Raw genomic sequence first — 21,381 nt, forward strand, 5'->3', positions numbered from 1 at the left:
TGCTGGTTGCAGTAAAGTCAGGCAGAATATGAGTTTCCAGTGCATCAATACAAAAGTATTTCCTTCATTCCCATCCCTCCCCCCATGACCAGTCCCCAAACCCAGCCAATGACATGCCGCCAGGATGTTTTGGGAACACTGTTGTTTGGGATGGTAACTTTCCACACTCAGGGCAAACAACCTTGAAGATGCTTGGCACAAACCGGTGTCACAATGACCTGTTCTTCAGTTTTCATTCTCCCCTCATGAATCCCCACACAACCAGTGATGTGCAGTAAGGTGAGGCAAGTGAGGCACAGCCTTACCACTCTCATCATGAAAAGAAAAAAATGCAGCCTGCTGTGTGGAACGTGTTTCTTGTGCTGAGTGATCATAAAACGCCTAAAAATTCAGACTAGGTGAGGCATGCAGTTCTCCTGCCTCATAGTAGAGGGTGCTCGTTTGGGCGGGCCTTCTTCAGAGGACCCGAGGCAAGAGCAGAGTTGAAGTCCTCTCTGAAGCAGCTGGAAAAGGTATGTGTGGGTTGGAGGGAGGGGGAGGAATTCAAACTTCATCCTCCTGGTGCTGTGTGGGGCTTTGGGCAAAGGCTGGAGGGAAGGACCCTGGCTTGCTTGTGCTCTCCCTCCCCAAGTGTAGTTGATTGCAGGCAGAGCCACATTGCCTTTTCAAACCTGTAATCAGTGAAGCTGGGCTGGATTTTTACATAGTGGATCCTTCCGGGGCTGGGGGAAAGTGTGTGTGCTACAGCATAGCTCTTTGCCTGGCTTCCTACCTCCTCCTGTGGTCTCCTCACTGGTGCTCTCCCTCCCCAAGTGTAGTGACTTCCTCCCCAGGCCCCCATCCATTTCTCTCTCACACACAAACAGCTGGATAAAACTATATAAAAATCCAGCCCAGCTTCACTGATTACAAGTTTGAAAAGGCAACGTGGCTCCACCTGCAATCAAACTACACTTGAGGAGGGGGAGCACAAGTGAACACTGAGAACACAGGAGGAGGCAGGAAGCCAGGCAAAGAGCCATGCTGTAGCACACACACTTTCCCCCAGCCTCTTTCTTTTGGAAGGCTCGGATTGGCTCCCCTTTGGTTTCTCTGCCTCTCCTCTCGCCCTAGCCTGCTAGCAAGAGGTGAGTGGGTGGGCTTTATTGCGTTCCAGGCATTTCCCACCCAGACAGCAGGCTGCATTTGCAATGGTGGAAGTGTTTGGGGAAGGCAGCAGGGGAATGGGGGGGGATGGCTGAGGAGCTGCTTTCAAGCCACTGGAAAAGATATCCCATCCAACTTTTGTGTGTATGTGTGTGTTTGTTTGAGAGTGAGTGAGAGAGGGAAGGGGGTAGGAGAGATAGTCCAATCCAACTTCTCTGTGTTTGTGTGTGTGTGTGTGTTTAAGAGAGGGGGAGGGAGGGGGGAAGGAGGGGAAGGGAGAAGAAAATGAAAATGAAAAAAGGAAACTTCTTTAGCAAAGGAGAAAAACAAATGATGTCGCTTTAAATCAGAACTGAGCATGCCTTGCTGTGGAATTCTGGGAGTTGAAGTCCACAAGTCTAAAAAAATTTGAAGCCCACCACTGTGTCAGTGCCTCACTAGCCCTAAACCTCACCTCACGTCACTGCACACAACATCATACAGGTTTATTACCCATTTGTCCCGGCATCCCTCTGGCCTAGACTTTTGATGGCAGGATGTTAGCAAAGCAGCTAGCCAAAAGGGCAGACTTGCCATCTAGTGTGCTGTAGGGGTGAAGGTGTTGCTGGACTAGGAATGGGGACACCCTTCATGACATAAAGTTCCAGTCATGAAAGGGCTCTCAGTGTCAACCCCAGTGGATAGACCAGACCAAGAAATAAACTCTACAGGAAGACACTTAACACTTTTTTATTGAGACTGAATAATAAGAAAATCTTGCAAGTCTGGTTGTGTTGGACCTCTCCTTCAATGGTGGGTTTTAAAATTTGTTTACTACTGGTTCTGTAGGAGTGCCTAATGGGGGGGCATGTGACTGAGTGGGCGTGGCCAACTTGACATCACTCATGCACACTCAGTCACATGACCTCCCCACCACCAAGCCCCACACACCGAAATGGCGAAATTTTTTGGAACCGACGGAGGAAAGGGGTGGGGGGGAAGAGAGGGGGAAAACTCCCCAAAAATAGACCGGAAGGAATCGAAGCATTCAACTTTGCAGCCTGGAGGCCACGCCTGTTTTTATAAATCTGGTGGGCGAATGGGAGGGGGGGAGAGAACAATGGGAAGGAAAGGGTGGGAGATAGGAAAAAATGCAGGCAGAGGTGCTGGACTGGGCGAGTGGGGTGGGGGGGAGGGAGGTTCACCCGACCCTGCCTCGGGATAATGGGGGGAGGAGGAACCAGCTGCACCCCCAAAAAACATCCCCAGGCACAGCGGGGCCCGTGGGAAATTGCAGCGCTCGGATTGCACACCAGCGCTTGTGCCCTGCAGTTGCAATACTGTAGCCCAAAGGGCCATAGAAAGACAATTGTATCAACAGATCCTGCACCAATCCTAACAATCCTGAAATACTAAATATTCTTTGTTTGTTAGATTTATTTTATGTCTTTCCTCCAGAAGTCCAAGGTGGCCTCCACTATGCCCCAGCCAATTCAACTACTGCCTCTCCTTTTCAGGCAGGTACCTCTTGCAAAGTCGCCTCGGGTGGGCTGAGCTCTTGCTCGCTTTTGCCGTTCTAACATTTTGCATGTGAAAATCATAAGATAAATTCCTCTTTTCCCCTCTGGATCTCCCACTGCCCTTTGTACACCAGTCAGTTGCACCTGTGTTGTTTTGAGAACGATCTGCCTTCCTTGGATGTTTCCCAGCGCTGATGATCTTGGGGTTGGAACTGTCTCGGGCTTCCAGATGGCACATTTGCATTCCAGATTTCCTCTCCCAAACCACCCTTAAATTCAATGCCTTCCTTCCTCCCTCCTGTTATTGTTGTCCGGTTGCGAGCAGGCTGCAAATCAACCATGACATGCCGACCCTCCAGAAGGATTAATCCTATGAAGAGACAAACACAGACATTATTCCTACCCTAAGCTTTGTACACAAACATCTTATTGGGATTCTAGGGCACATCACAAAGTGGGCTTGCTTAGAAAATAAGTCTTTATTGACCCAAATCAGTGATTCTGGCACTCTCCGGCAGCTCCATAATGAAGTCCATATATATCTCCCTCCAGGTAGCAGTGGGGCTGGCCACCATCTGTAACGATGCTGAAGCACACACAGAACTGCTGGCTAGGTAGACTTCTATGTTGTCCTGAAGGTGCTTTTTCAGGAGGCACCTGGATTTCCTTGTTTTTTTCATTTGAAGACATTTTGCTTCTCCAAGGAGCTTCTTCAGCTCTGACAGGATAGCGGGGAATGGAAGTATTTATATTTCTTGTCGGCAGCTGTTCATCTGCAGAGTTGAAAAAATTTCTTGGATGAGAAGCCAAACGTCTTCAAAAGAAAAAGACAAAGTTCAGTTGCTTCCTGAAAAAGCACCTTTGGGACAACTATGACCTGGAGGACTTAAGAATCTCTACAGATTTTGATTTCTGGCTTGATTTGTTTCCCATTTCAATGTTGCTTGTTATTTGCGGGTTTCCCCCCCCCCCCCCCCGCAAAGAGTGGGCCACTCATAATGAAGACAACACACAAGGTTCCTAGATGCATGAGTGGCCCAGAACGTTATCTGAAGCCTGCTTTTATTAAGAGCCGATAAGGAAATAAAAGCATCCTAATTTATTATTGGTTACATATGGTTACAACGAAGCACTTCTACCTTATATGGTTATTTTTAGCTATACCTGCTTAAGCGCTTTTACCACGTGTTTCCTATGCAGCTAGTAACTTCCTCAGTTTGAAAGTCCCTGTTAAGATGGTTTCGATATTACTTTAGCTTTGTAAGCACAGCTTTCTAATTTGGGACCTCCCAGTGGGCATCCATCTCAACCCGCATTTACTACTCAATTTATTCCAGTCCCAAATTCCATATATGTGTTCCAATCAGGAAAACTGATCTGCACATATACCATGGCGACCTTGTTCCCACAGTTATTCTCAGTCGTCCAGAGTGCTCTTATTGCCATGCTCTTTATCTAAAAGATTCAGAGAAAAGTATAACCTTAATTGTTTATAAAACGGATGCAGAAGATGTGAAAAAAAAGAAAAAAAAGTATGCATTACAATGAATAAGCAAACATTCCACAGTACAAGAATAACCTCTTAATTATGATTCATTTGACACATGGAAGACTCCCGAGATCCAAGTTCAGATATCCATTCAGTGCTGAAATTCTCTTTTTGACTTGAGTCAATCACAAATTCTTAGTCCTACAAACAGTTATCATCAAATATATCTGGAAGTGCTGAGGATAGGTAATACAGTTGTAAATATATGCATATAGAGGGAAATACAAATATAAGGTAAAGGTAAAAGTTCCCCTCGCACATATGTGCTAGTCGTTCTCGACTCTAGGGGGCGGTGCTCATCTCTGTTTCAAAGCCAAAGAGCCAGTGTGGTCCGAATATATAGGTCTCCGTGGTCATGTGGCCGGCATGACTCAACGCCTAAGGCATACATACACACTTGTAAAAGAGCGTTACCAGTTTGCACCAGAATCAAAGGCCAGGCACCCTGAGAAAAAACGCCTATTGCCCCAAAACATCTCAGAGTTCTCAAAAACATCTTGGTGAGTTCCGATTGATGGAGACAGACTGGTCACGGGGGAGGACTGGGATGAGGGGATTCCTTCCTGTATCTTTTGATGTACCAAATCCAGAGCTAGCCTGATCTTAACTGCAGCCAACATCTTTTTACTAAAATAACTTTTTGCTTCAACCCAGTGGAGTTGAGGGTCTTTCTTTCCTAAGGGATCAGATTGGGGCAGGCCTGACAACTGCTTTTGAGCCAGGGTCAAGGTTAAGGTCCTTTTTAAAACTGGAGCACTATGGGGGCAAAATGTTCATTCTTTGTTTTGCCTGTATCTTACGCCAAGGAACTTTCATGCTGTCTTGCACACTTGTATGCCCCACACCCATAATTTAATGCCACCAACGATGTGCCCCCTGTGCATGCGTGTGTGACAACCCCCCCCCCCCGCATGTGCACACAGCTTTCTTGGAGCCTGGGGAGGGAGAAAATGGCCTCCCCCACCCCCAGGCTGGAAACTGCTCCTTTTCTGACTTCCGGAGGGCCCAGTAGGTCTGTTTTTCGCCCTAGGAGCCTGGGGAGGGCGAAAAACATCCCAATACGCAAACCGGAAGTTTGGGAAGGGGCTTGTAGGTTGGCCGTTTGGGCCGTTTTTCTCCCTCCGGAGGCTTCAGGAGGCTTCTCTTCTCCTCCATCACAGGAACAATAGAGATGAAACCTAGAATGGAAATGTGATACAGGAAACAACCACAATAGAGAAGAATGATGGAGCTGCATACAAGATAGAGACTAACCTGCCATGTGCGGCTTTCTGTGTATAAGACGCCCCGCCATTTTCAAGTAAACATTTTAAAGAAAAAAGCAGTGTCTTATGCACAGGGAAAAAAAATTAGAGCTCCCAGGCCCTTGACCTGAGAATCTTTTATCTTTCTAAATACATCACAGAAGCCTCTTGATCATTTTGCACAGCTGTTTGTAAAAAGAGCAGAGGGCTTCTTTTTCAGGGTAGATTATACAACCCATAAAAGAAATAAAAATTGAAAATGTCCGCAGACAGGGCTGTTCCCTTACACGGGGACAGAGAAACGGGGATTCAGCCGCCACCCGAAAGGGAATCTGGGCAGGTCAGAGAGGCAGATTCAGGTGGTGCATCTCAAAGCAAGCCCACCTTCAGATGCCATTGGGCTCCTCCTAGCAGGGTTCACGCCCTCGGAGGGAGCCCCTCCAGCCACGATCCCTCTGAGCCCAGATCCTCTTCCTCCCCTCCAGACCCTGGGAGGCGGATCCTCCCCAGCAGCCACAGCGGAACGTGGGAACGGTGGTGCCCAACCTCCCCCAACACCAGGCGGCCTCCCACCGGGAGCCCGTCTGCACCAAATGTTGGGCTGCGGGGAAGGTGGGGGGGGAGAATGGGAGGGAGGATTTTAAGGGGAGTCGGAGAGCCGTTCGCAGGAGCAGCAACCGAGGAGGAGAAGGAGGAGAAGCGGCGGCGCAGCGGTTCCCACGGAGCAGAAAACCTTGCAAGGAAAGGCGGAGACTGGGAAGGGGAGGGGGCGCAACTGGGGAAACCCCACCTCGCTCTCCCTCCCTCCCCCAAGGAATCCCTCCTCCCCTTCCCGCACCTGGGGATTCCCCCCCTCCTCCTTTCCCCTCCCCCAACCCCTCCCCCTCTCCCAGCGTCCCTGCCCACCTGGCGGCCCTTGACCGCCCCTCCCCGAGAGGGGATCTCCGCAGCACTTGGCGTAAGAGACGTCTGGAGATCAGAGAGGGGAAGGAAACTGGGTTCCCACCTCCCCTTTTCCCCCTTTCCTCCCTCCTCTCTGGGCGCAAAAGTTCTCTTTTAACCCCTTCACTGAAGAGCTGCAGGGAGGGGGCGACTGGGGCGCCCCCGAGCTATGCCAAAGTCCCCCAACCGAGGACCGCAAAAGACCGCCACCCCCTCAAGGGAAGGCCAAAAGACCCAAAACAAGGACCCAGTTTAAGAATTAGGAATTCATCGCTATTTAAGGTAGGAAAGAAAGTGCTGCAGATGTCAGTGGACTACACAACACCCACCATCCTTCACCCTGGCATTAGAAGTTGCGATTTACTGGATACACTATCAAATCTGTCAAGAGGAGCCTGATGACACCTTTCCTGACTAACGAATTGCATTGAAATACAAAATTGACTCAGTCTGCAAAAGGGCCAGTCACTTTTCACCCATTGGTGTTTCGGTCTCTCATAGACTCAAGGGGCTCTTCTAGCAAAAATAGGGAGAATCCCTTGTTTTGAGTAGGAGGATCCATTTCCTGCCTCCCTTCTCCTGTTTTAAGGGTTTTCATCTGTAAAATGAAGCTGCAACTTACCGTAATTCCCCCTTTCCACCAAGAGCTACATGTTCTCCAAGGATAAAACGAAATTAGGCACAGGAGACATCGGACACCACAACAAAGCTCTACATCACAATGCCAGCCTAAATGAGGGCATTTCATGCATCCTAACTGCTATCAGCATTTGCAATATTTTTTTTCAAAAAGAGATTTTTCATGGAGGGGGATCTTGAAAATCAAGGGGAAGGCATAAGGTATAGTGTTTCCTTCCTGTTTGATTGGCAGCAACATATTTACCTGTTTAGGGCAGAGAGGTTTCAAGCAGCTGTTACTTATTTTCATCTCTGTACCAGTTGGCACCTCTATTTGGTTGCTAATTGACGCTGCACTGAAGCTCCCTACTGTTTGGAGTCTCACAAAGACAAGCCTTGGGAGAAGCACACAGCCCTCAGGATTTCTGTTGACACCTTGCTGGTAACTGTGGAACTCTCCTCCTGCAAAACGTGGGTGTTGAAAAGCATCTTTGGGGACAGCAGCTTGAGTGCTACACCTAGAATATCCAGTTTGTTCATACATGGCTTAGATGAAGAGATTGGAAGGGAACTCATCAAATTTACAGATGACACCCAGTTGCGGGGAATAGCCAACACTTTACAGGGGTGTCAAAGTGGAGGTCCACAAGCTGGATGTGTCATGTGTAGGCCACACACACACCCAGCTCCACAAAGTAAAATACATCACATGATGCAATCAAGTTTGACACCTGTGCTTTAGAGGATAAGCCCAAGACACAGAAGGATCTTGACACATGTGGTCACTGGGCTCTTTCCAGTAAAATGCAATTCAGTGGTGAGAAAAGAAAGGTCTTACCCTTAGGCAAGAAAAGCTAAATGCACATCTATAGAAGAGGTTGCACCTGGCTCAAGAACAGTAACTGCGACAGAGATGTAGAAACATTCACATATACAATACAATACAATACAATACAATACAATAGTAGAGTTGGAAGGGACCTTGGAGGTCTTCTAGTCCAACCCCCTGCCTAGGCAGGAAACCCTATACCATTTCAGACAAATGGCTATCCAACATCTTCTTAAAGACTTCCAGTGTTGGGGCATTCACAACTCCTGGAGGCAAGCTGTTCCACTGATTAATTGTTCTAACTGTCAGGAAATTTCTCCTCAGTTCTAAGTTGCTTCTCTCCTTGATTAGTTTCCACCCATTGCTTCTTGTTCTACCCTCAGGTGCCTTGGAGAATAGTTTGACTCCCTCTTCTTTGTGGCAACCCCTGACATATTGGAACACTGCTATCATGTCTCCCCTAGTCCTTCTTTCTCTTAAGCTAGACATACCTAGTTCCTGCAACCGTTCTTCATATGTTTTAGTCTCCAGTCCCCTAATCATCTTTGTTGCTCTTCTCTGCACTCTTTCTAGAGTCTCCACATCTTTTTTACATTGTGGCGACCAGAACTGAATGCAATATTCCAAGTGTGGCCTTACCAAGGCATTATAAAGTGGTATTAACATTTCACGTGATCTTGATTCTATCCCTCTGTTGATGCAGCCTAGAACTGTGTTGGCTTTTTTGGCAGCTGCTCCACACTGCTGGGTCATATTTAGATGGTTGTCCACTAGGACTGAGCTAGTAGTTTGATGTAACTGGCAAAAAAGTTAATTCAGTCCTGCAGCATCACAGGGATAGTGTCACGAAGTGTTACTACTGTGTTACGCTGTGTTGGTGAGACTACACTTTGGATACTGCATCCAGTTTTGGTCACCAAGATAACAAAAAAAGGTGTTCAGATTCTAGAAAGAGTGCAGAGAACAACAAAAACATTTACACATTTCACTTGATGCAGGTGGGTGTCCTGCTTTGAGACTTGGTCCCTTCCAACTCATATTCTAACTTTGTAAGAAGTTCATGAACTTGCTCAGCATGTAGCTAATCTTCACAAGCGTCACAAGTACACATTCCAGTATTTCACTTGGCTCAACTGCAATGATAGGGTGCCAGGAGTCTGAAAATGACTTGATAGCATGTTGTCAGTGAGAAGCTCTGGCCAATGCCATGGGACAAGCCTGTTTTTTGGCCTCCTGTCAGGCAGCATCTGTGACTGGAAGGCCAACAGTACAATAGCGGCCTTTCTGGTTGAACTTCAAGGAGTTAAAACCATTGAGTACTTATTGTGAGAAAGAATGGAAACAGGAGAAGCACAGAGGAACTTCCTCTTCCGGATTACTCACGGGAGGAGGGTGGCGTGCAGAGAGGGTCTCACGCCTCTTTCCAGGGTCAAAGGGAGACCTGGCAGGTGAGTTGAGGGCAAGTAGGAGAAGAATCTGGGAGCAACTCAGGCTGTTTGGTTCCCTCCACAGGGTGGAAGCAGAGAAGCGACTAGAATATAGAATAACAGAAGGGATCTTTGAGGTCATCTAGTCCAGCCCCCTTCTCCAGCAGGAGACCTTTTCCATTTCAGGCATATGGCTGTCCAGTCTCTTCCTGAAAGCCTCCAGCGATGGAGCATCCACAACTTCTGCAGGCAAACCGGTTAATTGTTCTCACAGTCAGGAAACGTCTCCTTGTTTCTGGGTTGCTTCTCTCCTTGATTCGTTTCCATCCATTGCTTCTCGTTCTGACTTCAGATGCTCTGGGGAAGAGGTTGAGCCCCTCTTCTCTGTGGCATCCCCTCAGGTATTGGAAGACGGCTATCATTTCACCCCTCGGCCTCCTCTTCTGTAGACTGGAAGATTTCCAATTTCAACTCTTTTCTTCTGTTATGGACCCTGTTATGTTTTCTTGGCAATAATATTGGACTGATCTGCCACTGTGTCTTTTTGATTTTTTTTACTTCCATGTCTAGCCAACAAGCAGGATATTTCCTATTGGTGCCCCATCCAAATCATTTCACCCCTCCTCCTTCTATATCTAGACAAACCCAATTCCTGCAACCCTCTTTTTATGTTTTAACCTCAAGTCCCCAAATATGTTTGTTGCTCTTTCGTGTCTTTTCTCTTAGTATATATTGTCCAGTATAATTGACCCGGTTATGCTGTCTTGGCAATAATATTAGACAACTCTGCTACTATGTCTTTTTGATTTTTTTTACTTCCATGTCTAACCGACAAGCAGGATATTTCCTATTGGTGCCCCAGGTTCAACTAAAAAGGTCCTATGGAGAACGTTTTGTGATGTTCAGTTTGTATAGGTGCTCCTTGCTTACCATTTGTTTCATGAGCCTTCCAAGTTACTATTGGCACTGCAAAAGCAGATGCAGACGTGGTTCAGAAACCTGTGGTCCTCCTTCTTCAATGACCTGAACAAGTCAGCAGTTCCTATGGTTAGGAAGGTGCAGGAAAAGGAGTTGCACCAATTTGGATTCTACCAACCGCTGCACTTTTATGATGGTTGTGGCGATCCCACACTCCTGATCCGCATTTGTGACCTTCCCAACTAGCTTCTGACAAGCAAACTCAGTGGGGATGCCAGCAGGAAGTTGCCAGTCAGGGTCCGTTGAAATTGCCTTTAACAACCCACAACTGCAGAGGAACAGATGTAAGTTGGCACTATCAGGTGACATCATGCTTCATGATCAGGCTGCTTAGTGACACAGGTACCAGTCCCAAATGCAGTCAGTAAGTGAGAACTGCTTCAATGGGAATGTAACTAGAGGGGTTGTTGAAAGTATTTTCTGTTCTGGAGCTCAGGACCTCCATGGGCAAAACAGATGCTTCAAATCTTATACAATACAATACAATACAATACAATACAATACAATACAATACAATACAATACAATACAATACAATACAATACAATACAATACAATACAATACAATACAATACAATACAATACAATACAATACAATACAATACAATACAATACAATACAATACAATACAATACAATACAATACAATACAATACAATACAATACAATACAATACAATACAATACAATACAATACAATACAATACAATACAATACAATACAATACAATACAATACAATACAATACAATACAATACAATACAATACAATACAATACAATACAATACAATACAATACAATACAATACAATACAATACAATACAATACAATACAATACAATACAATACAATACAATACAATACAATACAATACAATACAATACAATACAATACAATAATACAATACAATACAATACAATACAATACAATACAATACAATACAATACAATACAATACAATACAATACAATACAATACAATACAATACAATACAATACAATACAATACAATACAATACAATACAATACAATACAATACAATACAACAATACAATACAATACAATACAATACAATACAATACAATACAATACAATACAATACAATACAATACAATACAATACAATACAATACAATACAATACAATACAACACAACACAACACAACACAACACAACACAACACAACACAACACAACACAACACAATACAATACAATAGCAGAGTTGGAAGGGACCTTCTAGTCCAACCCCCTGCCTAGGCAGGAAACCTTATACCATTCCAGACAAATGGCTATCCAACATCATCTTAAAGACTTCCAGTGTTGGAGCATTCACAACTTCTGGAGGCAAGCTGTTCCACTGATTAATTGTTCCAACTGTCAGGAAGTTTCTCCTCAGTTCTAAGTTGCTTCTCTCCTTGATTAGTTTCTACCCATTGCTTCTTTCAGAGGCTTTAGGCATCATTTCATCAGTGAAAGCCACATATCTCTAAAGTTAGGACAGAAGGTTTGACAAATCATTTTGGGACATTTTTTCAGGCTGAAAACATGGATTTTCCAGATATATAATTTTGTAGATGTGTTTATTTCTATTTTTCTCTCTATGCATATATCTACAATTGTATAATCTATCCCCAGCACTTCCAAATATTTTTCATCATAACTTTGAAGTGCTAAGAGTTTCCTTTCCCCCCCACAAAACCTTTATTAATTAATCCAAATATAAAATACAGAAGTCCATTGTTTTTTTTACATTCTTTATTTATTAAGCCTAAAAAAAACCTAACTGGTTTTATCTTTATATTCACTTTAATAGTCTTCTGTATTTCTTTTTCCAATATTTGTCACACGTCCACCATAAAGAGGGGGCGCAGTGGTTAGAATGCAGTATTTATTTATTTATTTATTTATTTATTTATTTATTTATTTATTTATTTATTTATTTATTTATTATTTCTTAGATTTTTAGACCGCCCCCTCTCCCAACAAGGGACTCGGGGCGGTGTACAGTCAATGCAAATAAAATACAGTCATAACAATAAAATACATTTAAAATACATTTGGAGGGGGAGATAGACTGTATAAGAAATAAATATATTCTAACCCTAAAAACATCCCAATTAAAACCCCAAACCCAATTAAAATAAAATGAATCCCCGGGAGGTAAAAAACTAAGAAAGTGCCAGGCCAGCTGATTGAAACAGCAGGTTACTTTTGTTGACTGCCAGCTGCCTGCCATTCGGTAGTTTGAATCTCACCAGGCTCAAGGGTCACTCAGCCTTCCATCCTTCCAAAGTCAGTAAAATGAGGACCCAGATTATTGGGGGCAATATGCTGACTCTATAGAGAGAGCTGTAATGCACTGGAAGCAATATATCAGTCTAAGGCAGTGTTTCTCAACCTTGACAACTTTAAGTCCTGTGGACTTCAACTCCCAGAATCCCCCAGCCAGCTGGCTGGGGAATTCTGGGAGTTGAAGTCCACAGGACTTAAAGTCGCCAAGGTTGAGAAACACTGGTCTAAGGGCTATTGCTATAAATGATAAAAAGTTCTTTACATTTCCAAAATCCATTGCCTTTATATCATTCCCTAACCATATCATGGCATAAATAGCTGTGCCATCAAAATTCTAATTCATGGCCATCTAGCTCAAGTAACCCCTTAATTTGGAGAGTCACCTATTCTTTTTGCCAGGCAAAACAACAAAGTACAATTTGAAATCTAGAAAACCCAACTTCCTCTTTCCTTACTGTCTTGTAATAATTTATATTTAATTCTTGTTTCCCACCCACACCTTGCAATATACCGTAAATGTAGAGATCTCCAGCTGCCATTGTTTAAATGGAGTATCACTTACAAGTATTAGTAAAATCTGGAACAGAAAATGCATCTTTGGTAATTAGGGTGCTGGAGGCTAAAACATACGAATGGTTGCAGGAATTAGGTATGTGTATGAGCTAATGAGAAGGACTAGCTGAGACAGGACAGCAGTGTTCCAATATTTGAGGGGCTCCTATAAAGACAAAGAAAAGTCAAACTATTTTCCAAAGTATCAAAAGAAACAACGGATGGAAACTAACCAAACAGAGAAGCAAACTAGAACTAAAGAGAAAATTCCTAATGATTACAGCAACCAACCAATGGAATACATTGCCTTCATAAATGCCTTCATACATTTTGGACAGCTCCATCACTGGAGGCTTTCAAAAAGAGATTTGACGGCCACTTCTGAAATGGTAGAGCAGAGGGTTGGACTAGAAGGTCCCTTCCAACTCTATTATTCTGTTATATGTTGTATTCATCTTAATTACAGCGATTCTATCCAATAATTGCTGTACTAGGAATTTGTATTCACGGTTGAATGCAAATGTGAACTTGGATATCGCTTCCTTTTTACCTTTAATGGATATGGTTTTCTTTTTTCTTTTTTTTATATCTTCTGCAACCATATAATAAACAACGAAAGTTATACTTTTCTTTGAATCTTACAGACAAAGAAGATGCCTCTAAGAGTACTCCGGACAACTGAGAATGACAAGCAACGTTAAAAAGGAAAGCAAATCAACAAAATATTTTCCATTTCCTTCAGAAAACCACACAATTCTTCTTCTCCAGCAAGTGATCAAGAAGAGATTTTGAACTGGAAATAGTAGAGTACACGGAACACAAGGATACATTACAGGTAGTTCTCGACTTACAATAGTTTAGTAATTGTTTGAAGTTACAATGCCACTGAAAAAAACTGACTTATGACCATTTTTCGCACTTATGACTAGTGCAGCATCCCCATGGTCATATGTTTTATATTTGGATGCTTGACAGCTAATTCACATTTATGACAATTATGACGCAGGAGAGAAGCCCTACAAGTGCTCCCAGTATAGTGAGAATGGCAACTTGGTGACATATTAGAGAACTCACATCAATGGCAAACCCTTTGAATGCTCTGATTGTGGGTAAAGTTTCGGTCAAAACTCTGGACTGGTGATATGCTAGAAGATGCACACAAAAAAGAAATCATATGAGTGTCCTAATTGTGGGAAATGTTTCAATGGAAATTCTAAGTTGGTGATACACCAGAGGACTCACACAGGAGAAAAACCCTTTGAATGTCCTGATTGTGGGAAATGTTTCAGTAAGAATTCCAACATGGTGATTCATCAAAGGACTCACACAGGAGAGAAACCCTTTGAATGTCCTAATTGTGGTAAATGTTTCAGTTTGAATTCCAACTTGATGAAACACCAGAGGATTCACACAGGAGAGAAACCATTTGAATGTCCTGATTGTGGGAAAAGTTTCAGTCAGAAATCCCACCTTGTGGTACACCAAAGAACTCACACAGGAGAGAAACCCTATCAATGTCCTGATTGTGGGAAATGTTTCATTAAGAAATCCCAGCTCATGATTCATCAGAGGATTCATACAGGAGATAAACCGTTTGAATATGCCCTTTGTGGGAAAAGTTTTGATCAGAATTCCCAGCTGGTGATACACCGGCGGTCTCACACAGGAGAGAAATTGTTTGAATGTTCTCTTTGTGGGAAAAGTTTCGATCAGAATTCCCACCTAATGACACACCAGAGGACTCACACAGGAGAGAAACCGTTTGAATGTGCTCTTTGTGGGAAAAGCTTCAGTCACAATTCCCACCTAATGACACACCAGAGGACTCACATAGGAGAGAAACCGTATGAGTGTCCAGTTTGTGGGAAAAGTTTCAGTGACAATTCCAACCTGGTGAAACACCAGAGGATTCATACAGGAGAAAAATCATATCAGTGTCCATATTGTGGTGAAAGTTTCATTAAAAAATTTCAGCTCACGAGTCACCAGAAGACACACACAGGAGACAAACCCTTTGAATGCCCTTTCTGTGGTAAAAGTTTTAGTCACAATTGCCGCCTGGTGATACACCAGAGGATTCATACAGGAGAGAAACCATTTGAATGTTCAGTTTGTGGAAAACGTTTCATTAAAAATTACTACCTCGTGACACACCAGAGGTCTCACACAGGAGAGAAACCCTTTGAATGTCCTGATTGTGAAAAACGTTTCAGTCATAATTCCAGCCTGGTAACACACCAGAAGACACACACAGCAGAGAAACACTTTGAATGCCCTTATTATGAAAAACGTTTCAGTCAAAGTTCCAATCTGGAGATACACCAGAGGACTCACACAGGAGGGAAACACTTTGAATGTCCTGATTGTGGGAAAAGTTTCATTAGAAAATTCCAGCTCACAAGTCACCAAAGGATCCATACAGGAGATAAACCTTTTGAATGTCCTGTCTGTGGGAAAAATTTTAGTCATACTTCCAGCCTGGTGACACACCAAAGGACTCACACAGGAGAGAAACCGTATGAGTGTCCTGTTTGTGGCAAAAGTTTCAGTCAGAATTCCAACATGATGATACACCAGAGGACTCACACAGGAGAGAAACCATATGAGTGTCCTGTTTGTGGCAAAAGTTTCAGTCAGAATTCCAACATGATGATACACCAGAGGACTCACACAGGAGAGTAACCATGTTAGTGTCCTGTTTCTGGCAAATGTTTCAGTCAGAATTCCAATATGGTATTACAGCAGAGGACTCACAGGAAACATTTTGAATGCCCTGACTGTGGGAAAAATTCATTAGAAATGGCCATTCACGAGACACTGTAGAAGAGAAACCCTCTGGATGTCCTGATTGTGGGAAACGTTTCCATTTAAATTCAATCCTGGAGAAACACCAGAGGACTCACATGGGAGAAAGCTTTCCAAAGTCCAGTGTTGATGTTACTTCAGGCATAAATCTTCCCTTATTGCACACAAAAAGATCCACAGGAGGCAAAAGTTGATGAATTAAGCGAAGGCTTGAATTTCATTCCTGATCTCTCATTGAGAGTGTAGATGAGAAATCGACTCTTTGAACTCGGACACATCTCAGATTTAGACCAGTAGGTGGAGAGAATAAAGTGGAAACTCTTACTTGATAAAGGTTGTTCAGAAATAATGGAATTATTATTTTGGTGGTGGGTGTTTTATATTGATTTTGGAATTCCACCATGTGGAGTTTCCATCTTGTATCTTGTTGTCCTCCAGATTATGAGTGCCATAATTCCCCAGCTATGATACAAGTGATTCTCAAGATGCAACTGTAATGGGGCCTGCCAAATTTGGTTGCATGTTGTAACGGACGGTGAGATTACCTTGTTGAATTACCGCCACCCCCTTCTCTCCCTGATGGAGCCGTCAAATGAATGTGCAAGTTGTTAAGCGCAACAGTGGCTACCTCAGAGTTGGGGAAGCTCTTGGAGGCCTAGGGCTGGCCCAGGACTGACTTACAAAGGCTTCCTTATCCAAACATTTGGTTTCTCCTGAGCCTTTCCCTCCCTCACAGGTCTTTCCTTCCACCATAGAGTCTCCACATGGTCCCAATAGGCCTTTCCCTCCCCCACAGGGCTCCCACTTTACTGGAAACCTGCAATAATTAGGCCTGACTCCCTCCCTACCAGGCGTCACAGCCTCTTCCTCCTCCGTACCTTTTGAAGATCTCTGAACCTCATGTGGGGAAGAGGGCAGGATATGCATCTCTTGCCTCTGTGACTATGTTAACGAAGCAGCCGTTACTTTGACTGTGCTCGGTATTAATCCCTAGGCCATGCAACAGACTTGTGGAAGCAGCTGCCATTTTGCCATGGCTCCCTCTATGTCAATATGGTGGCTGCTTCTGGTCCACTGTTGTGTGGTAGTTGGACAAACTGTTCTATTTTGCTACCTTAACACTTTGTAGACTGTGTTACGGAGTTGTGGGTGCACTGAAAACGCTGGCTGTGTTTGGGAGATCTCCAAAAGGGCAAATAATGGGTGGAAGCTTGTTTAAATGAGGCTCAACCTAGAAGTAAAGAGAAATTGACTGTCAGTAAGAGCAATGAATGAATGCAATAGTTTGCCTTTGTGGGTGTTCCATCACTGGAGATTTTGAAGAATAGGCTGGACAACCGTTTAAATGGCGTGGTATAAAGCTCCCGCCTTGAGCAGCAGGTTGGACTAGAAGATCTCCAGGGTCCCTTCCAAGACTATAATGCTAGGTTTCCATGAATTTAGAGGCAGGTTAGAAATTGAGCAGCCCTTGAACTTGCTTCTCGTAAAGTGGCTTTAAAAAAAATTATTTGGGAAAATTACTTTAAATTACAAACTGAAAAAAAGAAAGAAATTGTAAAAAACAAAACAATAGGCACATTTAAATAGAAGTGAAAAAGGGAGTTCAAGAAGACAAAAACAGATTTATATATATATTATCCACACACACACACACACCCGTTGATTATTCATTAATATATTGGAACAATTAGCTTCCTCCTTGCAAAGCAGAATTTAAAAAGTGGTTAACAAGTGAACCAACAGCAAAGTTAAAACATCAAAGCATTTACAAAGTTTTGCATTTAATTTGTATAAAGTCCAAAATGGCTTTTTATTTACCATAAGTCACCATAATCATTGTCTGTGATCTATCTGGGATGAAATACCTTTGTTTGATTCTTACGAATAAAACTTTTTCTTAATATTTTGGTTGAGAACAATAAAACCAACTATTGTGTCTTATTCCTCAAAATCATAAACCTCTGTTGTCGATCCATTTTCCCCAAAGAGTTCAGTCTAAATAGTTTTCCAGTTAGATATGGCAAGTCCATTTCCCAGTGACAACCAATTTCCCTTCAAAGTCCGGTTCATCACACATCGAATCTGTTCTCCAAATTCTTTCAACCTTCTCCAACCAACCAGCAGTTTCCAAACCACAGTGAGGAATCTTTTAAGAAGTAGCTATGCTTCTCATGGGATCTTCTTGGGAAGAGCTCGGGTTCACAAAAGAATTCCGTTGTGTGCGCTCATAATCCCAAATGCTTCCATCTGTTTTTCAGGATATTTCCAGGCTGTCTTTTGAGTTGTGTTTGAGCTCTTTTTAGCTGTTTTTAGGTCGTTTTTTAGGCAGTTTCTGTGTTGTTTTTTGGGTCATATTGGCCGTTTTGGGCCTTTTTTCAGGCCATTTACGGGATGTTTTTGGGCTGTTTGGGGCTGTTTTTCAGACTATTTTGGGGGGATTTTCTGAGGGATTTTCCAGGCTATTTTGGGCCCGTTTTCAGACTGTTGTCAGGCTGTATTTTGGGATGTTTTTGGCTGTTTTGGGGGCCATTTCTGGGCTGTTCTTTGGGCCATTTTGGACCTTTTTTGGGTAGTTTTTTAGGCACTTTCTGGGATGTTCTTTGGGCCATTTTGAGCTTTTTTAAAGGTAGTTTTTAGGCACTTTCTGGGATGTTATTTGGGCCATTTTGGCCATTTTTCAGGCCATTTCCAGGTTCGTTTTTTTAAAATGGTTTTTGGCTGTTTTTCAGGCTGGGAGGTTTTTTTGGGCCATTTTTTGGACCATTTTAGGACCACTTTTTGGACTGGAAATGGCCTAAAACTGGCCACAAATGCTCCAAAAACCAGGCTGAAAACAGCCTGAAAAATGACCTGAAAAACAGTCCAAAAAGTGGTCCTAAAATGGTCAGCTCCCCTAGGCATTGTTCACTGCCATTCCAGAGGTGGGCTGCCTAGCCAAGAGGCATCCATTGGTGTCCACTATCCACAGGTTTCGTTGCCTCACCTTGGTTTTGGCCAGGTCTTTGCCAAACTCCATCAAAGAGGGTGCTGGTCCTCACCACTTGGGTCTCCTGAGACCTACCATGACCATTGTCTAGCCGGAGCTCCAGTCTGGCCAAGCAGAACTGGGTGGGTGGACCCACCGGCTGTTGACTGAACTGCTACAGGGCCTTCAGTGTGGCTGCTGCCTTCTCTCCCAACTCCCAATGCTGTCAGGACCCAATGTTACAAAAAGTGGCCTCACCAAACCTTTCCCAAAGCAGCTCTATTGTTTGACTGCCAGGGGTGGTGGAATAGCTCCATTCCCCGTCATCATCACCTTCAGACAGGCACTTCTCCCGCCACCACGTCAAAGAGCTGCCAGACAGATTCGATGTCGGTAGCAGGGTCCCGCACCAGCGGTTGCCAATGAACTCCTCCACCATTCTCTGATTCGTCCCATCTCTTGCCCTGCGTCCTGGACCAATACCACGTTGGGGCAGCTGTCCATATCCGGGGGCCTCACGCTCCTTGGGGCATACATCCAACTGGGCAGCCCCATCGCCTTCCCTTGGAGGATTGCCACTGGGGATACCATACCCAGTGCTATGATGAAACTGGGTCACTGTGTGCCCCCATCAGCATTTCCATCAGCTCGGTGACAAACATCACTGGAATCCCCCCTTGTACATATCTGTCCAGCTGGCAAAAGGCCACCGGCACCTCATCAGTTGCACCTTGAAAAGGATGTTTGGGACAACAGCTTGAATGCCTCATCTACTATGTATAGTTTGTTCAAACATGAATTCTTAGATCAGGGGTGTCCAAACTTGGCAACTTTAAGACTTGTGGACTTCAACTCCCAGAATTCCCCAGCCAGCTCTGCTGGGAGTTGAAGTCCACAAGTCTTAAAGTTGCCAAGTTTGGACACCCCTGTCTTAGATGAAGAGATTAAAAGAGAACTCATCAAATTTGCAGGTGACACCCAGTTGCAGGGAACAGCCAATACTTTGGACCAGTGATGGCAAACCTATAGCACATGTGCCCGAATGCGGAACTATGTCGGCTGGCACATGCAGCACCGCCCTTTCCTCTCCTGGATTTGTGGCGCACATACATGTTTGACAATCAGCTTTTCTTAACGTGTGTGGCAATCCCAGAAACCGGAAGAGCTGGTCTTCTGGTTTCCGTTGTGCGCATGGGCAATGGCCAGCTGATTGTTGTGCACGCCAGTAACCGGAAGACAAGCTGGCTGGTGCACATGCATGTGTCAGAAAGAGGAAGTTCATTTCCCGACTCTTGCATGCCCACTTGGCAGCTTCTGTTCCGGGTCGCATCCCCGAAAAGGTCTGCCATCACTGCTTTAGAGGATAAGCCTCTAAAGAAGGATCTTGACACATGTGGTCACTGAGCCTTTCCAGTAAAATGCAATTCAGTGGTGAGAAAAGAAAGGTCTTACACTGAGGCAAGAAAAGCGAAATGCACATCTATAGAAGCGGTTGTACTTGGCTCAAGAGCAGGAATTATGTCAGGGACCTAGAAACAATCAGAGTGCGCTGTAATTGCCGAAAAAGTCAATACAGTCTTCCTCTGCAGCATTACAGGGATGGTATCAAGATCATATAAAATGTTAGTACTGTGTTATACTGTAGTAAGACTACACTTTGAATACTGCATCCAGTTTTGGTCACCAGGATACAAAAGTGTTTAGGCCGTAGAAAGAGTGCAGAGAAGAAGAACAAAGTCATGTAGGGGATTGGTGGGTAAAACATACGATGAACAATTGTAGCAATTGGGTAACAAGAGAGAAGGACCGGAGTGATGTGATAGCAGTCTTAAAGTACTTCTTATATTTCGCTTGGCTCAGCTGCAAATATAGGTTGCTAGGAGTCTGAACATGATTGATAGCACATAATCAGTGACAGGGTCTGGCCAATGCCGTTGTTAGAGATGGGACAAGCCTGTTTTTTGGCCTCCTATCAGGAGATGGCAGCATCTGTGACCGTAAAGACAACAGTACAATAGCGGCCTCTCCGGTTCACCTTAAAGGAGTTAAAACCATAGAGTATTGAATTGCTAGAAAGGATGGGGAAAAAAGGAACAGAGGAACTTCCTCTTCCGAAACACTCACGGAAGTACAATAGCGGCTTCTCCGGTTGATCTTAAAGGAGTTAAAACCATCGAGTTTTGAATTGCTAGAAGGGGTAGAAAAAAGGAGCACAGAGGAACTTCCTCTTCCGAAACACTCACTGAAGACGAGGGGAGAGAGACGTGCTGAGGTGCTCTGGCGGCTCTTCTAAGGATCGAAGTAGCAATCTGGTAAACACAATCTCCTCGTTCCTTAGGTCTTGAAATAATTTATATTTAATTCTTGGTTTTAACCCTTGTTATATAAACTCAGAGATCTCCATCTGCCACTGTTTAAATGGAGTATCACTTACAAGTATTTGTAAAGTCTAAAACAGAAAATGTATTTTTGGTAATTAGGGTGCTGGAGGTTAAAACGTACAAAGAATGGTTATAGGAATTGGGCATGTCTAGTCTAATGA

The 21,381-nt window shown here is 43.9% G+C and overlaps 2 protein-coding genes across 6 annotated transcripts in view; both read left to right on the forward strand.

Moving 5' to 3' along the window:
- Positions 1–21,381, forward strand: part of LOC309384253 (uncharacterized protein) — a 136,255-nt gene that overhangs the window by 32,525 nt on the left and 82,349 nt on the right. The gene's annotated exons all lie outside the window — the stretch shown is intronic.
- LOC309384272 (uncharacterized protein) overlaps positions 9,149–21,381 on the forward strand; it is a 35,305-nt gene continuing 23,072 nt past the window's right edge. For 3 of the 4 annotated variants that reach the window (XR_014174011.1, XR_014174012.1, XR_014174013.1), the window contains exons 1-2: positions 9,149–9,275; positions 13,714–17,475. Coding sequence is in view for 1 of the 4 variants with exons in the window: in XM_081937577.1 (XP_081793703.1) it covers positions 14,222–15,751 (1,530 nt within the window). In the remaining 3 variants the exon portion in view is untranslated. Of the gene's footprint in view, positions 9,276–13,713; positions 17,785–21,381 lie in introns of those variants that run through there. The other variant, XM_081937577.1, reaches the window with a different exon arrangement.

This window comes from Natrix helvetica (assembly GCF_964273705.1).
Source record: "Natrix helvetica genome assembly, chromosome: 1".
Taxonomy (NCBI): domain Eukaryota; kingdom Metazoa; phylum Chordata; class Lepidosauria; order Squamata; family Natricidae; genus Natrix; species Natrix helvetica.